The sequence below is a fragment of the Perna viridis genome, chromosome 2 (assembly GCF_037379345.1).
Source record: "Perna viridis isolate PV_CMFRI_1.1 ecotype Kerala chromosome 2, ASM3737934v1, whole genome shotgun sequence".
NCBI classification, from domain to species: domain Eukaryota; kingdom Metazoa; phylum Mollusca; class Bivalvia; order Mytilida; family Mytilidae; genus Perna; species Perna viridis.
Window position 1 is genome coordinate 32,021,370 of NC_142446.1, and position 23,506 is coordinate 32,044,875.

Sequence of the window (23,506 nt, forward strand, 5' to 3'; positions counted from 1 at the left end):
TACTTAAGGAAGAGACCGATTTCTTTAAGCGGCAACTGCTCTGAAACAACACAAGATCGAATATATTTGTGATATGAGGTATAAATGTAACGTTGTGTACTTCCTAAATTCGTCTATGAACCAATATTTTTTCTACGGAAAACGCGAATTTTTTGGAAAATATCCAAAGATCGTCATTGGCCCGTGTGTTATAATACGCTTTCGACGTACTTCCCGGATCATCTGTACATGTGTTACACGAGTATTGTATGTTCATTATTTTGCTTAATTAAACGACATCCACCATTTTTATGAGATGCAAACCTGTCCAGACATGGAAAGGCGTAGAACGTGTCGAAATAAACCACCCCCTTCTATCTGCGCCCCTCCCACTTTGTATGTGTAAAATGGCATGACTGGTAAACCCCCTACCCGTTGTTTTGAGTAATTTATTATACACCTTTTAACTGGTGGAGCAGAACTTATAGAAAATTAAAGAGTGTTCAACCCAGCCCCCCTTACAAAAAAAAAAAAAAAAAAAAAAACAACAACACTGGATCATCAATCAATCACTAACAAACAGGAAAAAATGTTTTCACACATTTAAAATGTGTCGAAGTAAACCTTCCCACATTTTATGTTTAAAAACACCTGCACCCGAAGTCCGTGGGTAAACCTTCCCCTTTTATGCGTAATAAAATACCTGCAACTTAAATCCAGGGTGTTAAACACGTGCACCCAAAGACAAGGTCAAAGTCCGGATCCCTTCCCCCTTTTCATGTGTAAACCCCCTACCCATTGTTTAGAGATTAATATTAAATTATTTAAAATTTACGATTTTATTTTCCACCCTTTTTGTTGGGTGGTGCAGAAAATTAAAAGGACATTCGTTACCAACCTCATCCTCTAACCACCCCTCCCAAGAAAAACAAAACAAAACAAACCAAAACCAAAACAAAAGATTGGATCATCGATAACAAACAGGGAATGACAGTCATCCCAAAATTCCTCCGGACTCAAGGCAATATAATTTTGTTTGGATCCGTCAAATTAGTACTGTGTCCACACTTTGCTCAATCGACCACGATTTCGTGGGCATCTAGTCCAAATTAAAACAAAGACGAAATGAACACAAGCATGTCAGATTACGTCATAAGGTTATAGATAGATGTACAGATTATTCTTTTTATTCTCAAATAAAAGCATATTCAGATCCAAGGGAGTCTTTGATAGCGCGGGCTACTCCTTGAGAAAGAAAACAATTTCAAAATGATGTACGAATTAGGTTTAAATATTGAAAAGCAATAAATAATCAGGTAAATACGTTATGTAGCATTGTATAATTAGCACGAGTAAATGTAATGCATATTTTCTCACAACTTATCTTTTGATTTGCAGATTTGAATGATTTGCTACTGATTACAGAGAATTTTGAAAAAAAATCTAATATTTTTAAATTTCAACATATTTTTACACGTAAATTGTGACAATTACTTTGTTTTGTGGCGCGTATAAAGTTTATAATAACAAGTGTGAAATAAGTGGTTCACATCTCTTAAAATGTTTTCTATATATAGAAATGAATTTGTACAACGTGAAAGTAGGATAATTCCGGTTTTCGTGTGTAGTTACAGGATTGACTGAGATTGTGGTGCTTCGTTTTATTGATAAATATTAACATAAATGTAAGTTTTTTTTTATTTAATGTGTGGTAATAATCTATATTGATCAAATCTATTTGTTCATCTGGTGTTTTATTACTATGTTAAGAAGTCAAAATAAGTATTTCAACAATTACAAATATCTTTTTAGGTTTACAAGGAAATGCATTAAGTGGTTCATTTTCAAAAATTGTACTTATTTCTAACAGTAATATTTACAGCAGGATTGTCCGTTTTATGTTAGTGCCCGGATAATAGAAATATGTTTCATGGAACGGCTCATTGGGACAGTTTGTACATGTAATACGATTTGAAATGTTTGGTTTTATAAACAAAAATATATGTGTGTTTAAAATGTGTATATCAAAAAAGTATATGTGACTGTGTATTGTCTGTGTCAAGAAGATTTGTTAAGAAGTATACCAACCTACATATCAAACTTCAAGTAAATTTGTTCAGGAAATAATTCATTTATAACCGTTGTCAATTTACAGGATACGTTTGAACTGCTGAAACCACATACAAGAAATTAACACATTACACAAGGGTTTATTAAAAAACGCACAATAATATTATATGTTTTAAATTGTTAGTTGTCAAACTGGTGGTAATTTTAGTTTTGAGATCTAAATGTAACACACTCATTTCGAAATCCAGACATTTTGGTTGAAAGGAAATCTATAAGTGATTGGAGTTTGATATCAAACTCAATTCTAATACGACGTGCTTCAAACCTCTTTAGACCACAGCTATGTTAAAAAAGTGATGAACACATGATCAACATTTCGTGCAACAAACAGACTGCGTCTTTTCAGATATATGAAGAAACTAGTCATATTAGAATCGAAATAAATCACGGAAACTCCATTTAATCATTGCTTACCACGGGCTGGACATCTCTCGGGGTAAAACGATGCGACATAAATATCCAGTCCGTGGAAAGAAATGATAAAATGGAGTTTCCATGATTTTTTTAAAAAATAATTACATGTACTGTAATAATATGTAATATTGGCAAAAAATACCGAAGCGTCAACAGTGGAATGATTCAAGTACGTCAAATCCAAACGTTTAAATGGTAATTTGAGCCATAAAAATTGACAACAGACTTTGTATAATGAAAGTTCCCGAACCAAGGTGCCTGGTTAAATATTTTTAAATGTTACCAGATAATCCAGATTGGCAATAACTTTGGAATAATTAGCGTTCGACATATATATCAATACAAAGGATCGTCATTTTTAATAGAATTTACAACCAAGAGGCTAGAATGATGACCAGTCCAGGGTATAATCTATACTCATTATTAATTAAGGTTTGTATTTTGTATTTAGATTGCAACATCTAGACAAAAATTATCGGAATAAAATAAACTGTTAAATTTGCTTGGCATTGGAGTACTTAGATGTACATGTTGACACTTCACCATTTATAGGACAATTTAAATGGAGAAATGGCAGATAATTAAAGTAACCATTCTCTTCAGTGCCTTCACAGCCGTTGGTTCCAGTAAATGCAAGATCGAACGTAAGTAGATCATGTTACGTGCATTCTGTTTTTATATAGTTATATTTTGAATTTTTATATTAGACGTTACATAAGTTGTCTTCCAACCATGGTCAAGAATCAAATAGTCTTTTCTCTTTGTGTTAGTTAAACTACTTCAATAGTAAAGATAATAAAACATTATAAATATTTAATAATAATTTTGATAAAAGCTAAGATCAGATCTATTCCGTCTCCTTTAATATGTCTATGGTGATGAAATATGTAAGCACACTGCAAACACATGATGTTGCTTTTGTGATAGCATTAATGATCCATTCATGCTTACATGTATCATTTTTTTTCTGAAAATAAATACAAGCCTTCAGATAGACCTTAAAAATTGTTTTCTCATACAAATTTATTGTAGAGATATGAAGTACCGTAGAAAAATTTCAAAGACTTGAAATGGCGACGAATACTGTTCATAAATAGTTGTTTAGATTACAATTGTGACAAAAGTCAGCTCCAGCTATGCATTTTGATAGTCAATGACTTGTTATACTTACATCTCATTTCAGCAAAAAGATCTTGTGAAATAAAATACGTCTTGGTTGGGGATTCTGTAGAATTTAACTGTCCAATTCCGGGTGATAGTTCTGTCAGTTGGCATTTCAGAAATGCGATGGACACAAACTGGACGTCCTTTCCCTTCTCATTTTGTGAATGTCATTTCTGTCCCACTAAAAGATGTAGGACAAGAAATGAAAAATTTGAGATTACAGAAGTTTTCTCTGAAAGTAGAGGGTATTACGAATGTAGAAGGAATGGCAACAAACACTGTTTTGTTATATCAATATACAGTAAGTCTTAACACGCTTAATGAGACCAGATAATCCTATTTATAACCATGGTTTTGATGTATTGTACAAATTAAAAAAGATCATTTTTATTTAAACATGTTTATGCCATAGTATGTTATAATTTTAAATGATATCGGGAATTGGATTTCTGGTATATGTTGGACAAAGTTTTCAGTGCGATACTAAATGGAGTGCAGGTTCGGAATCATAGATTTTAGAACGGGGTTCTAGTATATTATTTGCCACTTTTTGATTGCTTCCTAAAAATGCTTTTGGAAAATCTGATTGTAGTCAATTATTTATCCTCTCTACTGAACCCCTTAAATACATGAAATAAAATTTTCGTGCATAAGAGGGTACCTATCGCCGGAACCCCCTCCCTTGGGTCCGCCAGTGCTTTGCCTATAGAAATTGTTTGAATTAAATAGCAGCAAGTGAAACTTTGTTTTTTTATGACAACCAAACAATATGACAAATGAGCGTAGTATAAAAAGTTACATGATAATAAAATTCAAGATAAGTATTTGAATCTCTTTTTAGCTTGTGAAAGAGGAGGTAATCCTTTACCACACACACCTCCTGATATTGTTCCAGTGGTAGGGAAACCGGTGGAAGTAGACTGTGGAATTGATTTCTGTGACGATCAAAGTATTGGTTCTATAACTTGGCTTCATAAAGGGGAGATAATAACAACTAATGTCAGTAACACACGGTGGACATGTTTCAGGTACATGTATAAAACGTTTATATACAAAATGTTAAAATGATTATTCATTCGTGAAGACACGGTGGCTTTCAAGAGAAAATTATTATATTATTTGAGTCCATCCTATATTTGTACTTTACTACAAAATATGTACGACTATTGTTTACATGAGTAAGTAATTTGCCTCAATCCTGTCAGTTAGCAGAAAAGGTAACATGTTGTTTTTAATATTATTCATTCTGAAATAATTCTACGATCATCGTATCATTAGTATAATACTTTGACAGCCTTATTTCGCAAGCTTCGTAATGGTATGCAATTTCAAGAAGTCATTAGTCCTAGGAATTCACAATTAAACTTTGAATATTACTTTTTTAATATTGAAAGTAATGAAAAAGTTAGTAGTGGTTGGTGAGACCTTAAGTAGCACTCCACATAAAAATCATGCAAAATGTGATTCATGGTTGGAAAGCCTACATATTTTTATTTTTGATATTTTGTTTAAAATGTTATAGTAAACTGAAAGTAACATCTGTTTTTTTCATATAGCCCTGTTCATAGAAGATAAAATTTATATAGTATGTACTGTAGAATTCAAAATTAAGGGAGATAACTCTGTAAATGACACTAAAATACAATAGAAACTTGGATTTTCCATGTGGATTATCTCCTAAGAGCAGACAGATTGGAATGAAAAAATATACATTTCATCATATAGACCTATAAAGCAACTTAATAACAAAATTAAAAATGTGTAGCCTTTTTTTGAGGAGTAACACATTTTACAGAAAAACTTAAAAAAGACTGCTACTTAAGTAACATTAAACAGGGAATTACATAACATGCATGAGATCTGTTTCTTATTGTTTCTTGCGATTCTATCAAATTTGCTTGGTAAATTAATTTGAAAAGCTGCGTTTTTTAAATTTCACTGAGAAGAAACTTAGTATCACATCTGTTGTAAAAGATTTCCTCTATTTTCTTAGACAGATAATTTACAAATCATGACTGAAAATCGATGCACATTGTTAAAAAGTATTTTATATTATCAAGTGTATTCATACTATCAATGATAATATGATAATTGTTTTCTTTTGAAGTGCATTATCCTTGATATATAAGGAGGACTATTTTTTCTTTATGAAATAACGAGTATATTTTTGAATAATATAGCAACAGTAGATATAATTGTAATGAAAACAAATTCTTACAGACACTGTGAAGTCAGCCTCTTATATTGGCCTACACTTAGAAATCGATGGTAAAGGAAAACTATTGACCAAACTTTACGACAAACGGGATGACTTTTCATTCAGAATTGTCATTTTTCCTTTCATCTGTGGCAACATCCCTTCCGTATGGAGTGTTCATATCACAAGTCATGTTATGCCAGAGCTTGCCGAAACTACGCAGACTTTTTGTATCGCGCTAGACTTCTAACAAATAGGCTTCTGAAACAGGGTTTAAAGTCATCACAAGATTGACGTCATCACTACAGATGTTTTATTGTCGTCACCATGAACTCTTGGATCGTTACGGTGTATCCATCTGCACCATGAAAACCGATTTGTTTAAAGTGCCATAGTTTTCCTTTCCTCTTTCGTCTACCACGGACGACTTTTTTATGAGCAACTCGGCGGATGTTTCTAGAAAAGGAGAGGACGCTTACCCTGCCGATGCACCTGGTCCATGCACCCAGTTTTTAGTGGAGTCCGAGTTGCTCATTTGCTTTTGTAACTTTGTATGTATGATTTTATTTAGTTTATGTTCTTTGTTGTGTATGTCTGTTTTCCATGTCTGGTCTTTGTCCCTGGATTACATTCTTTTGATTACCGCTATAACCTTGGTTTCCTTGATTACTCTTTCAAAATAAATTGCATATATTTTTTTCCAGTAAAAATGTTACTTACATGGAATCTAAACTGGTAATTGAGGAGATAAAAGATGACGACTTCAATCATCCGTTTGTTTGTAGTATATCAAAGTTAGACGGCACGGTGATAAATAGTTTTAACGTTTCATTAGAAAATGATGGTAGGTGGCTTGATTATAACCTTAAACTACACGTCGTATTGACCTCACATGTACTCCACAATTTAAACTTTCAGATTATAACTTACATGTGACTTAGGACTACTAGAACATAAACATCATGTTTCATTTTGAATGAATATAGTATGGTCATTTACAATAAATATCTTATTAGGATTTAAGATAATACTTTTCTCTCCTTTTTGCAGTTGTTCAGTTGACGAAAAATAAAAATTGATCTGTCACTTTCTTGTTTGACTTTGTATATAGTAGTAATATCTACTTAAGGTTCTGCTTAAGTCAAAAAGTAGGACATTACTTTTTTGCCATAATTTGTTATCATTTTAAGTCGTAAACACAAATTATAAATAATTGAATATATTCCTGAAACTTTCTTTAAAGCCTCTTTATCCAGTACTCTACACAGAAGTATGATCCATTCTTGTAAGTAAGACGGCATATAAATACACATATCTTTTGTAAACAACAAAAAAGTAAGCATGATTTTTTTTTAAATCAACAGCTTTTGCAGGAAGATTACTTTTTATAGAAATTCAAATATTTTTAAACTTAAATATCTTTTGAGATGCAAGCTTCCACTGATTTGTAACAAATAACCATGATGAAAACATCGGAATTTTATGATTATTGATGTTGATACAGCTGGACTGATTAATTGATTGTTGGGGCTTAATGGATGATAAAATGAACATGAAATGATGACGAAATGAAAAATGGGATGGGACACAAGAATAATAGGGTCGACAAATTTCGATTGCCACTAGAAATAGGGAAGGATGGATAGGATCGGGCAATTTAGCCTCCTATGGCGGAGCGCAAAGACTTCCACTATCGAATACTACAGCAGGTTTTTTTTAACGTGAGAGAAACGTGGCATCTTTCCCAACACGGTGCACCACTAAGGTTTGTGGTCAGGTTTAATGTATTATAGCCTGATAACCCCAGCATGTCACACGCGAGGGGTACCCCATTCCACCACCTGGGGCACACAACCCAGTTGCTCTGTGGGTAGAACGCCCTAGCCCCCGGCTAGTCTTCTGAGCACTATTTAGTCGCCTTTCAGAAGCTTAGCGCTGATGCGGGCCTATTTTTTTTGACACCCGGACCAGCACGGGGCGATACAGATGGACAATTGAATGAAATATCTCAATCCTTTTTGATAAAATGACAATTTGTTCAAGCAAACCACTGCATAAAAAATAATTAAGAAAAGGATATTAAAGGCTTGGAAATCTGAAAAATTGTTTCATAATATGATGTGTACACTTTTGTTGTTTTTGAATTATAGAAGTTGTAATACATATTATATTCTCAAACATGGGACGTGTGAGTTGCATTACATATTTCTATCATGCATTTACCATAGCATCAGAGCTGCAAATGCATAATCAATTTAGGAAAATTTGATAAGGAATGTTCTAAATTTCTAGATATTGACTTAAGCAGAACCTTAGGCCGAGATTTACTTAAAATTGATTTTAATTGAATTCATTAAAGTAATTTACCACCACATAATTATTTTGTAGATCTTGTGATTAAGGTAACATATTTACCAATGAGTTTGATCATACTACCTTCAACCATAGTATTTTTACTTGTCGTCGTTGTTTTTATATACAAGAAAAGCCCAAGTGTCAGGTTTGGCATAAAGACACGATGTTCACTTTTTGGCAGACTTGTATTATGGAGTAAGTACATTCTGTATCGTGCACAATAAGCTAAAACATTCCTACTTGTTTTCAATCGAGACTGAAAATAAGAATATAATAATCTAAAATTTTACAAAAGTTGAGAAATATCAAGTCTTTAACCACCCTCCGAATTAAAAGCTCAATCATCATTAATAATTTGGCGTCAGTGACGTTCATGGAGGAGGGGTTGAATAAATTTTCCAATCGTCAATGGGAAATGTACATACTTAATTCATGTTATTGGACATCCGACCAAGTTTCTGTGCGAATAACTTTGCTATTTTAACTATTCTAAATCTCGATCGGTGTTTATATTTGGGTATGGCTTCAAAATAGATGACGTGTATTCATTGGTATATCGCAGAACCTGGTTGATTTCGATAAAACAAAACGTTGAAATAAAATAATTGCTGTTACAAGCAAAAACACTATGTCATGCCTTCCCTATTCTAACTGGTTCTTTACTAATATTTTGCATACTTTTTAAATTATTCAAAAGTTATTTTAGGATTGAAGTTTCTAATTCTATATTATTCGAAACAGTGCACAAATACCTTGATAACTTGTAATATTTTATGGAATATTTTGATGAACACGCGTATAGCATATGTGGCTCGATATTTATATGTTCTAGTTATTGCTTTGCTAAAAGTGTAGTACTCTTACTGTTTATCAGCTTTTCAAAAGAGGGCATATATCGGTTATAACTACAGAAGTTTGAGGGTAGTAAAATGCAATCCGTTAGAGTTTGAATGTCTTAAATATAGTTTATAAAATGAAATGCGAGATTATAGTATACAAGTCAATTATTTTGCATATTTTGTAATCAATTTATTCCAAATTAATTACAAATTTCATTAATTTCAGTTGAAAGAAATTATGAGATTGATGTTTTTATTCTTCACGATGATGACGATATAGATGCAGCAAACACCTTTAGATCTGAACTTTTGGGATATGGGTTCAGGGTAAAATCTATGGAAGACTTCGATCCTGGTTATGGTAAATATTTATTAATTTCACATTTTAAGTGTTCTAAAATAACCATGAATAATCTGGAAACCAGTTTAAGCTACTTATACTTGGACTTCCATCGATGGGGATATGTTCCTTCTCAAGCATACAGCGTCTTACGTTCGAACCTTATCCTTAAAGAGATGAAAACAACGTCTGACGCTGCTTGGAGCTAAGTATCTATTGTGTTCATGTAGACGTGTTCATCAGACAGGCTTTGAAATAGCGAATCAAAGAAAAACAAATATCAAAAAAGCAAACTTGCATATATACATAAAATTGGCTAAATGTATATAAACTTAACCATTTTGTATAAATAACGCCTTTTTACCTACAATATTGAAATTGCCAACAATGTCAAGTTTTCGTTTTGAAATGCGCCGTTTGGCAATGAATTAGGGTCTTCGAGAAGAAACACAAACAATAAATTATCACATTTTTCTAAGTGGCATTAGAGGGATTAGATACTTTTTTGCTTACAAAGAAATCATCGATATATTTTAATTTGGTCCATTCACGAACAAACTTCGGACATTTTGTGAATATAAGTAAAATCGAATGAATGGTCTGGTTTTACTGATTGTTAAATTCTTGGAAAACAGTGTTTAGTCCTATAATGATGGTTTATTTTACATCATAACTGATAAAATAAAATTGAAACCAACCCTTGTTTGATTACATACAAACAACTCTACAGAAGGTATATTCCTCTTTTTCACATTCCCTTTATTCTTACTAAACAAGGCAAAACATCATGTCAGATAGATTTAATTTGCGTTCACGTTTAAACTTTGACCAATTTGAGGTAAATTTTAACTTACGAAACAAAAATAATGCATTTAGAGCCATAACTTGTTGGCTTCAATTCAGACAAATTTTTGCCGTTAAATGTGTCCGGAAATATTTCCGCAGCGGAGATCATTATTTAAAAAAGGAAAAATAGAACTGCAAACGTGTTCTGATTTGACCACTGAAATATACCGGTTCAGCAAAATGGGAATCACATTACATCTTACACAATGAAAACACAAAATACAGAATCTATAGCTGGGCCATTGCGGTACCAGGTGCTCCGGTGGTGTAATATCCATTATGCCAGATTTATTTTGGACTTGACTTGATTATGCATCGTATTTGTTTACAGTGTTCGGTAATTTTGTTGTTACCCTCATTTCCCAATTTTGGAATAATTGGGGGGGGGGTGTAGATAAGTATGATAATATAGCAACACACCCCTAATTCTAACAAACGGGAGCAAGAAAAAAAAATAATAATAACCATGATAACATAATTTCATTTATATTTCTGTTTCAGATTGTACTAAAGAAATAAAAGCCTTAATTATGAACTGCGCCAGTGCACTTGTTATATACCCATCGTTCCATATATCGGAGACTTTAGATCACCAAATTTCGGTAGTAAAAGAAAACATCAGACCTTATTTTATTACGTTACTTCTTCATAAAGAACGAACACTTCACTCCAAAACAGATTCGAAACTGAAGAAACTTGGGCTGAAACAAATTATTTATGATGAGAAGTTTAACGTCGAAATCATAAAATGGAGAATTCCGATATGCAGGCTAACACAGAAACACAAAATGTACGGAGCAACGAATGAAGTATCTGCATAAAACTTTATCGCACAGTTTGAAAAATCGTTTTATAATCATCAGCAGCAAATACAAATAAATGACTTTCCGCTTTCTGGTATATACTTTTACTCAATTTTTCTGAGTTACGTTTACTTCATCATTTGTTTTGATCATTTGTTGACCTGATAAATTGAGACGCATTAACACATTTTTATGTTTACAGATACCCAAAATTTACTATTACTTCCTGACAATCTAGTTTCAATATACATACTTAATTGCTCCATTTAGACCCAACACCAATCCATTCTACTTAAAATGACATTTTCAGACTGATCAATTATATGGGTTTTCTTTAAATACTGCTTGAAAGGCTGAATCTGATACCGTTTGCTCGACGGCTTACAAACCTCTCATTATCTAAAGGGACAAAATAATTGTCATTTTCCCTTTTCTTTGTTTCCAAAGAGTTTGTAAAGATTAAAGAAATTCCACTTATGACTTTAATTAAAGGAATTATCGAAAGAGACATGTACCTATCTTTGTTTCTTACTCCTCATTGTGGAAAATTAGCTTTTTAAGTTAAAAAAATGTTCCTTTCAAAGAGATCACATGACAAATTGCATAATTTCATAGTAGATGTTAGTTGTCTAAATCAGGAAGTAAGCGAGGCAGCCTATATATATATTTTTTTTAAAAATCAATTTACCTGCCCAAGTTTTTACGTAAAAATATTATTTGTACTGATTCAGTTGTAATATTTAATATTTATAAAAGATATAGAGTTATTTTTTAATATTGAAATATATTACCATCGTAGAGGCTTACTTAAGTAAATACGTTACTTTCCTGTATAATGAAATAAATTTGCACGCTGGTCTGGCAGCAACCAGGCACCCTGGCAAAGTAGTTTTAGAAAGATAAAGACTTTTTTGTCAGTTAATATCCTTAAATTGGCAAGTAATGAAGTCAAGACTTCCAAACCTTTTTAAAAACTGGCTGATACTACTAGTATCACTGAACTTCATTTTGGTCTCGGTGTTGAAGACCATATTATTCAGATACTAGGTAGATGCGTTTTTGATGAAATATAATCACTTATTATTTCTTAGAGTAAATTTTATATTTTATATGTCCAACAAAAAGTATGATATGATATAGCACCATTTATTCTTAGATCAGATACTATCAGATAATCAAAAGAACAAATGACAACGTTACCCTCTTCTCCCTGTTTTACGATTTTTGTATTAGATTTGTGTAAGAATAGGAGAGTTTCTAATGACATATATAACACATGTTTCATAACTTTCTATTGGTAATTTGCACCTTAGAAGTATCCCATGAAGACATTACTACCGATCCAGGAAGGTGAAGAAACGTTTTAACTTTCACTTTTATTTCCTAGATAAAACAGTAAAAAATTATTTGAATGCAATGTAACTGTAAATTCTTTTATATGTGTATCATCACTAGCCAAATTCTTACACAGACAGGTGCCATTCCTTCGGTGTATCACCACTTTATCGATGCGTACACGGACAAGTGCTTTAGTTGTATCACTACTTGCCAATTCTTACATGGACGTGTACATTAGGATTATCATCACTTGGCAATTGTTATATGGATTTGTACTTTAGGTTTATCATCCCATCACTTGCCCAATTCAGACATGAACATGTTTTTACTGTATATCATGAATTACCAAATTCTTACACGGACAGGTACTCAAGGTGTATTACAACTTTCTGGATTCTTACACGGACATGTACTTCAGGTGTATCACTACTTTCAAAATATTTTACATGCACAGGTTCTTATAGTGTATCACCACTTTCTTCATTCGTACACAGACAGGTGCTTTAGGTGTATCTCTACTTGCCAATTTTCATACGGACTTCAAATTTTGTTGTTTTTACCACTTGCTTGGTCCTTACAAAGACAGGCGCAATATATTTATATCACAACCGAATTCTTACCATATTTTTTTTAAATTTTTACTGGAATGCCCTCTATGTGCAAAAAGAAACTGACTGCCAAACTGCAGTCAATCATTTTAGATTGCAACAACCACTGTAGCATCAGCATCAATTCTCGCTATAAGAAATTATCTTTATGTGTTTTTACTTAAATTTCGTTAAAAAAATTAATAACAAAATTTATTTACTGAACTGATTGCACAAGACCACAGTAAAAGAAGAAGCACTGTAACAAATGGCAGTGAAAACCCTGAAAGTTGAAAACATCTGTAATGATCAACATGACTTGGTTCTTGCATTTCTGGTGGAAATATATTGACCGTTAAACCATGTTTTATGGCTGCTAACTGTTCCCAATACTCATACCACTGAGTAGAACGTCAAATTTTTATTATTACATGTGTCGGCGTTGAGTGAAAATAAAATAAGTGCTAAATAATAAAACTCGCCATTGTAACATAAATAACTATCCGCACATGCTCACTTCATGTATGAAGTCGGATATATTAATTTCACATTCTATTTCAATGCCAAATTTTGTAACTTATATTGAATACTAAGTTGCTACGGTTAATTGCAATACAAAGAGTTTGGGATTTTTTAAATTAGCACCAATCTGCTGATGCTTGTGGTTTTCAGTTTCCTGTACTAATTAGTCAGAAAGAAATTTAGTGAGTCCAATCTATTAAAATAGTTTTATAATCTATTCAGGTAGGAAAGCTGGTTTCTATATCCTACAATATATGCTTTTCTTATTGCTTCGTATTATAATTCATAGTTTATTGTTGTAATAATATTTTGGGTATTATTTTCGTCATAAGGTACGTTATAACTATTTACATTGTATTCTTATTCTTATTCGTGTGAGATATGAACACAAGACGATGGGTCCTACCCGTCGTCGAACAGAAGAACCATATTATTATCCTAATATCCTAATACTTAGAACTGGACTTTGGTTAAACTAAAAAACGAATACATCAAAAGAAAAATTGACCATCCTTTAAATGCACGACGCATGGCTGTAGTGAAACTTCTCATCGATAATGAAAATGCACGTGCAATAACTGGAAATATGATAGGTGACACGCCATCGCATCACGATAATTTTTAATGGTGTAAAAGGTTGTACACTCCCTTTGTAGAAATATCCTTGTATGTGTAGTTTGCAAAGGAAATAATACAAAATTGGCGACAAAAAAAACGAGGGAGCGGCCCCACAAAAGATGTGGCCATTGATTCAGAAAAAAATAAATGAGCACTTACAAAGTACCCCCATTTACAAATGTCATCAATGTAAATCAACACCTCTGCTAATGTAGGCATACTGGCTTTGGAGTTGAAATATTTCAATGATGTTCGTATGAAAGAGTATTTGTTAAATGACTTCCGCCATGGCTTTGACACAGGTGTAAAACATTAACCTGACAAACCTTTTATCTGTAAAAAAATTAGATCAGTAGTATTGCAAAAGGAAACTACCACTTTCCTAGTGCAAGAAGAATTGAAGAAAGGTTTTTTGACAGGTCCTTTTGATGTTTTTCCATTTCAAAATTATAAAATTAATTTTATTGGAATCGTCGATGGCAAGTATAGTAAGAAAAAAGATTGATTGAAGATTTATCCGCACCTCATGAGAATTCCGAAACATAAGTCTCAGTGATATTTTTGATAAAGGAATTTTCCTTGCAATATGTGTCAGCAGATTATTAAAATTATGCCTGATGATATAAATTGTGGCCATTCCAAGGCATTTTATGGGACAACAATTTGTTTTCTTCGCAAAACTGGTTTTGGGTTGTAGATCAAGCCCTAATTTTTTTGATACTTTATCTACCATTGAATGTTGGATCGCAACAAATAATTTTTGAATATTACGTGTATTACATTCAGACATACAATTATATACTAATGCTACAAATGCCTCATTTGGTGGTTTGTAAAACAATCAGTGGTTTCAAGGCGAATTTCCAAATGATATACTGAATGAGCAAACGTCTATGTCATTTTTAAAAATAATTATCCTGTTGTAATGGCTTATATTTTATAGGGAAACAAATGGTGTAGAAAACGAGTTTTGTTTACCTTAGCAACACCTAAAATAATAAGTAAAGGTCGTTTAAAGGTATCAAGTATTATGAAACTAATGGGAAAATTCACGTATCACTCAGGTATGTACAGTTATGTGATTCATGCGAGACATATACCAGGTGTGGTTAATACTACAGCTGATTATATTTCTAGTTACCAGGACACACAATTCAGGAGATTGGCTCCTCGGGCAAATGAAGACCCTTGTCTTCCGTCGTCAGATTTTATGATGAACTAGTTAGTCAATTGGATGAGTTACGGAATGCTTCCATCAGTAAGAGTACATTGAATACGTATTCGTCAGCATTTAAGTGTTTTCAGAGACTTTTAGCTTTAAATAATATAACCTGTTATAATGATAGCATTCCTGCAATTGACGAAGATCATTTGTTATATTTCATTACTTATAGTCAGAATACCTCGCATCTAAAACATGATGCTATAAACATGTATTTAGCTGGAATTCGTCATTTTTATTTACGATATAAAAGAATTGACCCATTAGACGAGAATTTAAGACTAGTGCTATGAGAGGCATTAAAAATCCCAGAAAGGGAGTAAGAGAAAGATTATCTATAACTTCAGAAATTTTGTTTGAATCATGTCAATTATTGTCTTCTGGAGTTTTTCCGTTATTATAAGATTTAATTCTAGAATGCGCTTTTAAATTGACTTTTTTTTGTCTTTTGCAATGTGGATTCATACAGGTAGATTTTCCAAAAAAACATAAGATATGATAAAGATTAATGATATCTCCCTAGAAATTGAGCAGAGAAAGTTGCGTTCTTCTAAAGATGACACTTTTAATAAAGGTTTCGCAATAACAATATATAAAAACTTTTACTTTTTATCCAGTTGATACAATGCGCAGTACATTGAATTAAGAAGAAAATCTGGTACCATTGTCGAAAATAATACATGTAAGTTTCCGCTAAGTAGGAATAATTTCATTAGTATATTAGGAAACCTATTAAAACGATTTGGATATGATGACAGTACATTTAGTGGTCATTCCTTCCGAAAATGAGCAGCTACATCAACTGCAAGTAGTGGAGTGCAAGATCACGTGATTCATTCACGTGATTCAAGCTTTTGGCTGACTTGGTTCTACCCTGGGCAACTTAATCCCATATCTTAGGTCATACTTCATTGCACCTGACTTGGTTCTTCATTAGGTTTCCCCATTTGATCCTGACAGGGTTTTACCTCCGGAGTTTAATCCCCGATTTATCCTGATTGGGTTCTACCTAAGGATTAAATTCATTACTTATCCTGACTGGGTTCTACCTCAGGTGTTTATTAAGAAAAGGCTGTAACCTCACTGGGATCTACCTCAGGTTGTTAGGTAGTTTGTCTTATTGTAACATCTTATTTTTGTTTGCGTATTCGCGTATGTAATTTGATGTATATTTTTGCAGTTTTTGAGTATAAATAACGATGTGTCTGACCTATAAAAAATTCTAGAGATTATAAACATTCAGATTACATAGCAGTAGGTAGTAAGATTGTCTCAAGACAATTACATGACATGACCTCCTACATATACACCATTCATATATATTCTGATGAGGCTAGTCAAGTATCATTCTTTCTATAAATCATTCAACAGCAACATTTGAGAACACAGCATCTTATCAAATGGGAGATTGAACATGATAACACAAACGTTGTACCTCCATATGAAAAATGTATAAATATTATTATGTTTTTGTCTGAAACATACATTTGTTTAATAAGATCTGTATTTTGGTTTTATACTTTTTCAATGATTTTTTTAACTTATTTGTCTAAATGCTTAATGTATTTTAAATTCCGGAAGCTTTGTGATATTGTCTTTAATATTCATAAAACTTTAAAAAGCGCTATGATAAAATGATATACTTAATTGGAACATGTCCCAGAGGAATATCACATTTCTTTTCACGTTTAGATGACTGTACAAGATGAGAAGAATCCGTAATTTATGTTTGGGACTGAGTGTTTATGGCAAGCAAGCTTTAAAAGTTGTCATTACAGAGACTGGAAACACGGAGAATATGCATATTCTTTATTTCATAGTTTTTATATTCCTAAGTACAGAAAATGCTTTGGGTGGTAAGTAAGATTTATTTCATAGAATAGATTTACCTGATTTCGAAAAAAAAAGACAATCCTTGATACAGAAATACAGTTGGTGTGCAATTTTCCGTTGTCTTTGCTGATTGAGTCGATTTCTTGAAAAGCATACAAACTTTTCTAATTCCGAATTATAATTATTGAATTACAATTTTCATAATATTCCCAAATTTATATTCACGTGATTTAATATAATATGATTTTTTTTTCTTTTTTTGTGTGTGTGACTGAGGTAGAGCTATATTAGCTAATGTTCGTCTTAAATTCCAGTTTATTTTTAACTTTAAGATTTTTATTCTTGTAGAATGTTTTGCGGGTCTTGCATCGAGTTACCTAGGAATTTTAAACATAACAATCTCTGGTAGAACGTGTCAGCGTTGGGATGTCGATTACCCTCATCGTCGCCGATACAAAATGAACAGCCAACACGAGAATTATTGTAGAGACCCCAGTTATGACAACTTCTTATGGTGTTATACTACCGACCCAAACTTAAGATGGGAAAAATGTGACCCATGTGGTAAGTGGCATTGAACAATCAATGTATAGCCAGACTTTCTTCCTAAAATTGCAAATTGTAGTGAAAGAAAGGAAGGACCTTAAAGACCAGCCACGACAGATCGACGCCCGTGAATCAGTCTTAAACGGCCCCTGTCTTCGTCTGTCACTTGTAGTTTACAGACATTATAGTTGAGACATATGTATAATACTGGAAACCGGAAGTCCGTCATTGATGATATTTTCAGAAGTGTTTTGCCTTTAAGCGGATTTCGTCTTTAAGAATGGTCCTATTTGAAATTTCTTTCACTCATAAAAAGAATTTACTTTTTTAATTAAGGGACCTTGGTTCCCTTGATTACTCTTCCATCATTTTCTCTGCGCTCAACTCGTGAAAAAAAGATGCAATCTTTAAAACTCAAGGTATAAATCTCATATATACAATAGGTGTATTAATCCATGCATTTGCATAATAGTTGTTCATTGAATTCTTTCAAAGTTATGCTTTTTTTCGTACAAATTTAGTAACAAATTTACAAAAAAATTAGCGATGTCCGATGTCAGGCCATACGAAAATATAGATAAGTGAATTTTTTTGTCAACTGATGACCTTTTTCAGTTCCTTAAACGTGAATTGAATGTGTCGGATATTAATATGAACAAAACTTACTTCATAATCAAGTTGGTACAAACAAGTATTGACAATAAATACATTGTTGATATACGACCACTGACATTATATATATATTTTTGGTTTACGATTTAATAAGAATGAATGCTTTGCGTTTACGATGCATGTCATAGTTCACAAATCATTGCGATTAAACGCGAGCAATTACGAATGCATACGATATTGTTAGGAAAATTTGCGAGTGCAATGCGAACTGTTACGATTTTGTCCAAGCCTATATGCATAGGTTATACTGTGGTTAATCATGGTTTTTCATATCCATGATTAACCATAGAACAACTAATTTAGCCTATACTTCGTTTCAGGTGGTCTTTGATTATCAATAATTGATTCAAATGGATTAACAGTGACATAGACATTACCAAAATAGTTTACTGTAGAAACCATTCATTTGAATAAGGAATGTTGTATTCTTACATTGATCATGTGGCGTGGTTTGATTGTGGAAAATTAAAATCTCTAATTGTAAGATTTCATAATGCATTGTTGAAGATTTTTATTTATTTATTTATTTGCTGCATTTTATTTTGGTGGCAAATAACAGAAGGGTTGGCTCAAGGATTTTGCGATAGAACGCACCCATAAATGAAATGAAAGGCCAAACGCAGCTAGGTTTTTTCGGGTAGGATTCGTGAAAAATTAAGATTTCATTTTTTCCATAATAATTGGGGGTGCGTATGACAGGACCACCACATATGAAACTACAACAGCAGGGGGTTGGGTCGGAAGTATAAAAACGAAGGTGGGCTACATTTTTTTTTCCTCGATTTGTCCAAATTTTGCTCGAAGTTAAGAAACTTTGAATTTTGAATTCATTTTAAAATGCCGCTTTGTTTGTTTGTTTTTATTTTCTTTTCTTTTCTTTTTGTTTTGTTTTGTTTTTTTCTTTTTGTCGAGGGGAATATCAATGTGCATTTTATTTATTGACTAAACAAAAGAAAGCTTGCCTCCATTGTAATTACATTCTTCTTCATTCAATTTGAATACAAGAAAATATCATAAGATTGATGTGTATTCGAAACATTATTTCAGGCGGCTATATGAGTCGTTTCCTTAGATTGTAGATTTATTTTTCACATTTCCATACTGACCAATAATATTTGAAATAATCAAGAAAAAATCTGAATAATAACTTAGTCAATTACTCTCGACGTAAAACAAATGCAAACGAATTTTTTTCGTAACAACCAAATTAAAGCGTCATGGGTTTGAGTGAAACCATTTACAGTAAAAAATATAAGGCTGCAACTAAATCTTTCAAAATTGTATTGCTTTGATTCTACATGAGTCTTGTCCCTTTCCTTGAAAAGGAACCAATTTGTTTTTTATGTCGATTGAGTGACCCCCTTTGGTAGCTACAATCATGTTGCTGTTATAGCGTATTCTGATTTTGCAGAGCTACAAAAAGGTATAATTTATAACAGCAAAGCAAACCCTTTTGGTCTGTTACGAACCACTGGATATCTTTGTATCTTCGGAACAAGCAGATAAACAGGGGCTGACACAGAGATTTAGAAATATTGGTTCCAGATAGATTCTAGTGTATTACTTTAACATTTATGCCCTAATTTTACATGAAATCAACAAAATTTTCACCCAGAAAGGGGATCCAACGCCGAACATTCCCATTGTATCCGCTATGCATAGGGTATACTTTACTATATTCATGGTATATGAAAAAGAATTCTCGAGGCAAAATGATTTTACAGATACCCAAACATGCTATAGAATGTTTACTTCTATCATCTAAAATTTTCGTTTTACCTGTTCATTTTCATAAACCACTTAAGGCACCAAAAAAAAAAAAAAAAAAAAACTGAGGTAATTTTATAATTTAAGAAATATTTCATTTAAGCTTTTCAATTGCAATGCTTATTAGACTGTTTATGAACCACACTCTTTGGTATCGAAAGGCATAAAAACTGGTATATGTAAAACATCAAAGGCACGAGAAAAAAAGAAGTTAAGGCTAAAGTTTTCATCACACTTTCCATGTCAATAGGTCTCTTTTAAACCTTCCGTTGTTTGGTCATTTACATAGTGTCATACTAATGTAATTAGTACAAGAGTAATATATCATAGTTATTTTCTGCACAGAGGAAAAAACAAAATAGTAAATACATTCAATGATCACCAAAACGTCTTCAATAAGTGTAAACACACCTTTAAGTGAGCTGAGGGAGGCTTCGACGGCGGTTGTTTCTAGAAAAGCAGAGGACGCTTACCCTACCGGTGCACCTGGTCCATGCTCCCAGTTTTTAGTGGAGTCCGAGTTGCTCATTTACTTTTGTTCCTTTGTATGTATGATTTTAGTTACTTTATGTTCTTTGTTGTTTATGTCTGTTTTCCATGTCTGGTCTTTGTCCCTGGATTACATTCTTTTGATTACCGCTATAACCTTGGTTCCCTTGATTACTCTTTCGATAACAATTGTTTTTGTTGTTGTTGTTTTGTTGTTGTTTTTCTTTTTTTCTTCTTCCATTATTAAATTTTAATATAATTACAGCAGTCGTTACAACACCATATTTTGATGCTGAAACAACTTCAAATACAGCAAATACAACGCCATCTAGCAACAACATTTCCACAACACCAACGTTAAACTACTATCGCCCATTATGTGCTTGCCCGTGTATCACTGTTTCAAATCATTGGTTCGACTATTTCTATGGAAACCTTACAGACGGTGAAAAAGCTGAAATCCTCTTAAATGAAAAGAAGAGAATACAAAATGAGCTTATTCTTGATAAGAAAAAACTCTCTTCTTATAAAAGAAGAAAGACATGTGCAGAGGATAAAAGACTTGTTGCCATTTCAGTGGGTACTACCTTCGGTATAGGCCTAATGATGACTTTTGGTATATTAGTACTTCTTGCTGACGTCTCGACGCTGCGGGTTATTTTTAGAAAAATAAAAAATATGTTTCGGCAGAGAGGGTAACTGAATCAACATTCTGATTTATGTATACCCGTTGTCTTTTCAGCAATCTTGTACAAATATAGGTAATACCAATCCTATTTCAATTAAAACATAATAAATAAATGTATTTAGATGCAGATATTAATTTGTAAATCAAAAATAACTGTTTGAATTTGTTCAAAGCTCACAATATTTTTTCAGTTAATCTTGTCATGTAAATGTCTGTTTGTCATACAGTGTAAATAACTATATGCCATTTATAGTTTTTTTTTGTCATTTAGTACATTTTTGTCTCCACCAGAACACAATTTCATGTGAGGTCGACATATCAAAACAAATCAGATTGGATTAATGTGTACTTATGAATATCAGAAAACAAAACCAAATCGTCGACAATTCAGATGCACCAAAATCCAGGTGCATGGCCTGAACGTGAAAACAGGAAACACGGATGGTATAAAAAGCTCAAAGTTGCGGACAAAATAAAATAGATTATATACATGTAAAAAATGAAGATAAAGGAAAATAAGACGAAACACAAAAAATCCTGAAAGCATTGGCAATATGAACTCCCAACAAATAATTATATCAAAAAACACGTATTCGTCTGTTTATACTGTTTACTGCGAAACGAAAAATGGAGATGATGAATAATTTTTATCATGGCGAAGTATCATTTTTTTTTTCATTTGTTTCTGTAAATTTTTGTGTATGAAAAACCTATATTTTTACGTTCATGTGCATTCAAACAATCAAATTTTGCTTAATGATAAGTTCAATTTAAGCTTTGTTGTTCTCAATATGGTAAACTAATAATGTCGGTTGTTTTATAAAGATATAAAGTCTATTACAGTCAATGACCTAGAGATTTCGATTCTAGCAATCTAGCAATTGAAGAAATACATATTCTTCATATACCCTCACTTAACGAGTTGGTTGTATATTGGATTCACCTTGCCCGTTTGTCCCCCAATCAACATTTTCGTCAAAAAATTCTCAGCTCCCACTGCACAGATTGATTGCAAATGTGGTGTGTGGATTTGTATAAATACGGCATACATTGTAAGCAATTTCTGTTATCCGAAATCAACGTCCTGTACAATTGGGGATACACTTAGCACAACAACATGTTACCTTTTTAATCGCCTCATTCATTAATGTTGTACTCCAATTTTAAAAATTGGCAACCTTTTCTAATTTCCGTCAGTTTGGTGGATTGGTGTCACATTGTTGTCGTGAAAATATTTGAACCGGTATTTATGTTTCCTAGGAACGAATTCAAACTGTTTTGATTTCAATACAATCAACAGAAAATCGTAGTTTACTGTTATAACTTTATAAAGTTTTGAGAAATAGACGATACAGTAATAGATCAAATCTAACCATTGCAGATAGATAAGGCACTCATTAAAAATAACACCAACAAATATTACAGCGCAGGTCCTAACATGGATTGCCTAAGTAAAAAACAAAATGTAGACCTAGCAATACTTTGATAATGGATTTAGATGCAGACATGAAAGCAATGTGACAAAGAACTGGAAGGGGATAAAAATAAAAAAGGACAGGGCGACAGGGGGCAGCTTGTTGGTGTCCTATGCCTAAGAAGGGAGTAAAAGACCTATGTCAGTGAAGTAAGCTCGTTTCTTACAAACAGTTTATCATAAAATTGGTTGTTAAACAATTTCATAAAAATGAACAAATAGAATAAAAACAAAACAGAAGTAAAAGATTCGTTAACGCTAGTTGTGTACCTCAAGATTACTTATATATTATTTATGTAGATATTTACTGTTGTTGGCATAAATTTTACGCAGGTGCATTTGTTGTGCTTCGCTGTATCCGTCCTTTTTTCACACCATTTTTCCCGTATTTTACATCAGAAATGATTCAATTTGAAATAATCTGGTAGAATTTGCCAATTTAAAGTAATAAATTCCCTAATTTCCGACTGAACTTTCACAAAAATGCATGTTTGTTTGTTTGTTTGTTTTTGTTGGCAAATTGTCTAATCCAAACACAACAAATTTTATATGTATTTCCGTGGTGAAAAATTCTAATAACATTAATTTTTAATTCGGAGTCACTACCAAATGCTATTTAACAAAATTAAAACACCTAAGACGGCAAAGCTTAGCTTGTAGCAGTTCTAGAACAGTTAAGAGCA

The 23,506-nt window shown here is 32.5% G+C and overlaps 2 protein-coding genes across 12 annotated transcripts; both read left to right on the top strand.

The window, feature by feature from the left end:
• The first annotated feature begins 1,523 nt into the window (after positions 1–1,523).
• Positions 1,524–11,164, top strand: LOC148624660 (uncharacterized). Of its 11 annotated transcripts, none has more exons than XM_088567462.1 (9): positions 1,525–1,664; positions 2,975–3,167; positions 3,707–3,988; positions 4,529–4,715; positions 6,589–6,728; positions 7,128–7,169; positions 8,273–8,434; positions 9,305–9,439; positions 10,766–11,164. In XM_088567462.1, the coding sequence occupies exons 2-9, from the start codon at positions 3,086–3,088 to the stop codon at positions 11,083–11,085; spliced, it is 1,350 nt and encodes a 449-aa protein (XP_088423588.1). In that variant the 5' UTR covers positions 1,525–1,664; positions 2,975–3,085; the 3' UTR covers positions 11,086–11,164. The 11 variants fall into 11 exon arrangements, with proteins under 11 accessions (XP_088423596.1, XP_088423588.1, XP_088423594.1 ...); XM_088567463.1 differs by having other exon boundaries at positions 1,527–1,664; positions 3,076–3,167; XM_088567465.1 differs by lacking the exon at positions 1,525–1,664 and adding an exon at positions 2,225–2,955 and having other exon boundaries at positions 3,076–3,167.
• Positions 11,165–17,322: 6,158 nt separating this feature from the next.
• Positions 17,323–21,460, top strand: LOC148624661 (uncharacterized). Its single transcript, XM_088571168.1, has 2 exons — positions 17,323–17,751; positions 20,927–21,460. Exons 1-2 carry the CDS (start codon positions 17,646–17,648, stop codon positions 21,358–21,360), a joined length of 540 nt encoding a protein of 179 aa, XP_088427294.1. The 5' UTR covers positions 17,323–17,645; the 3' UTR covers positions 21,361–21,460.
• The last annotated feature ends 2,046 nt before the right edge of the window (positions 21,461–23,506 follow it).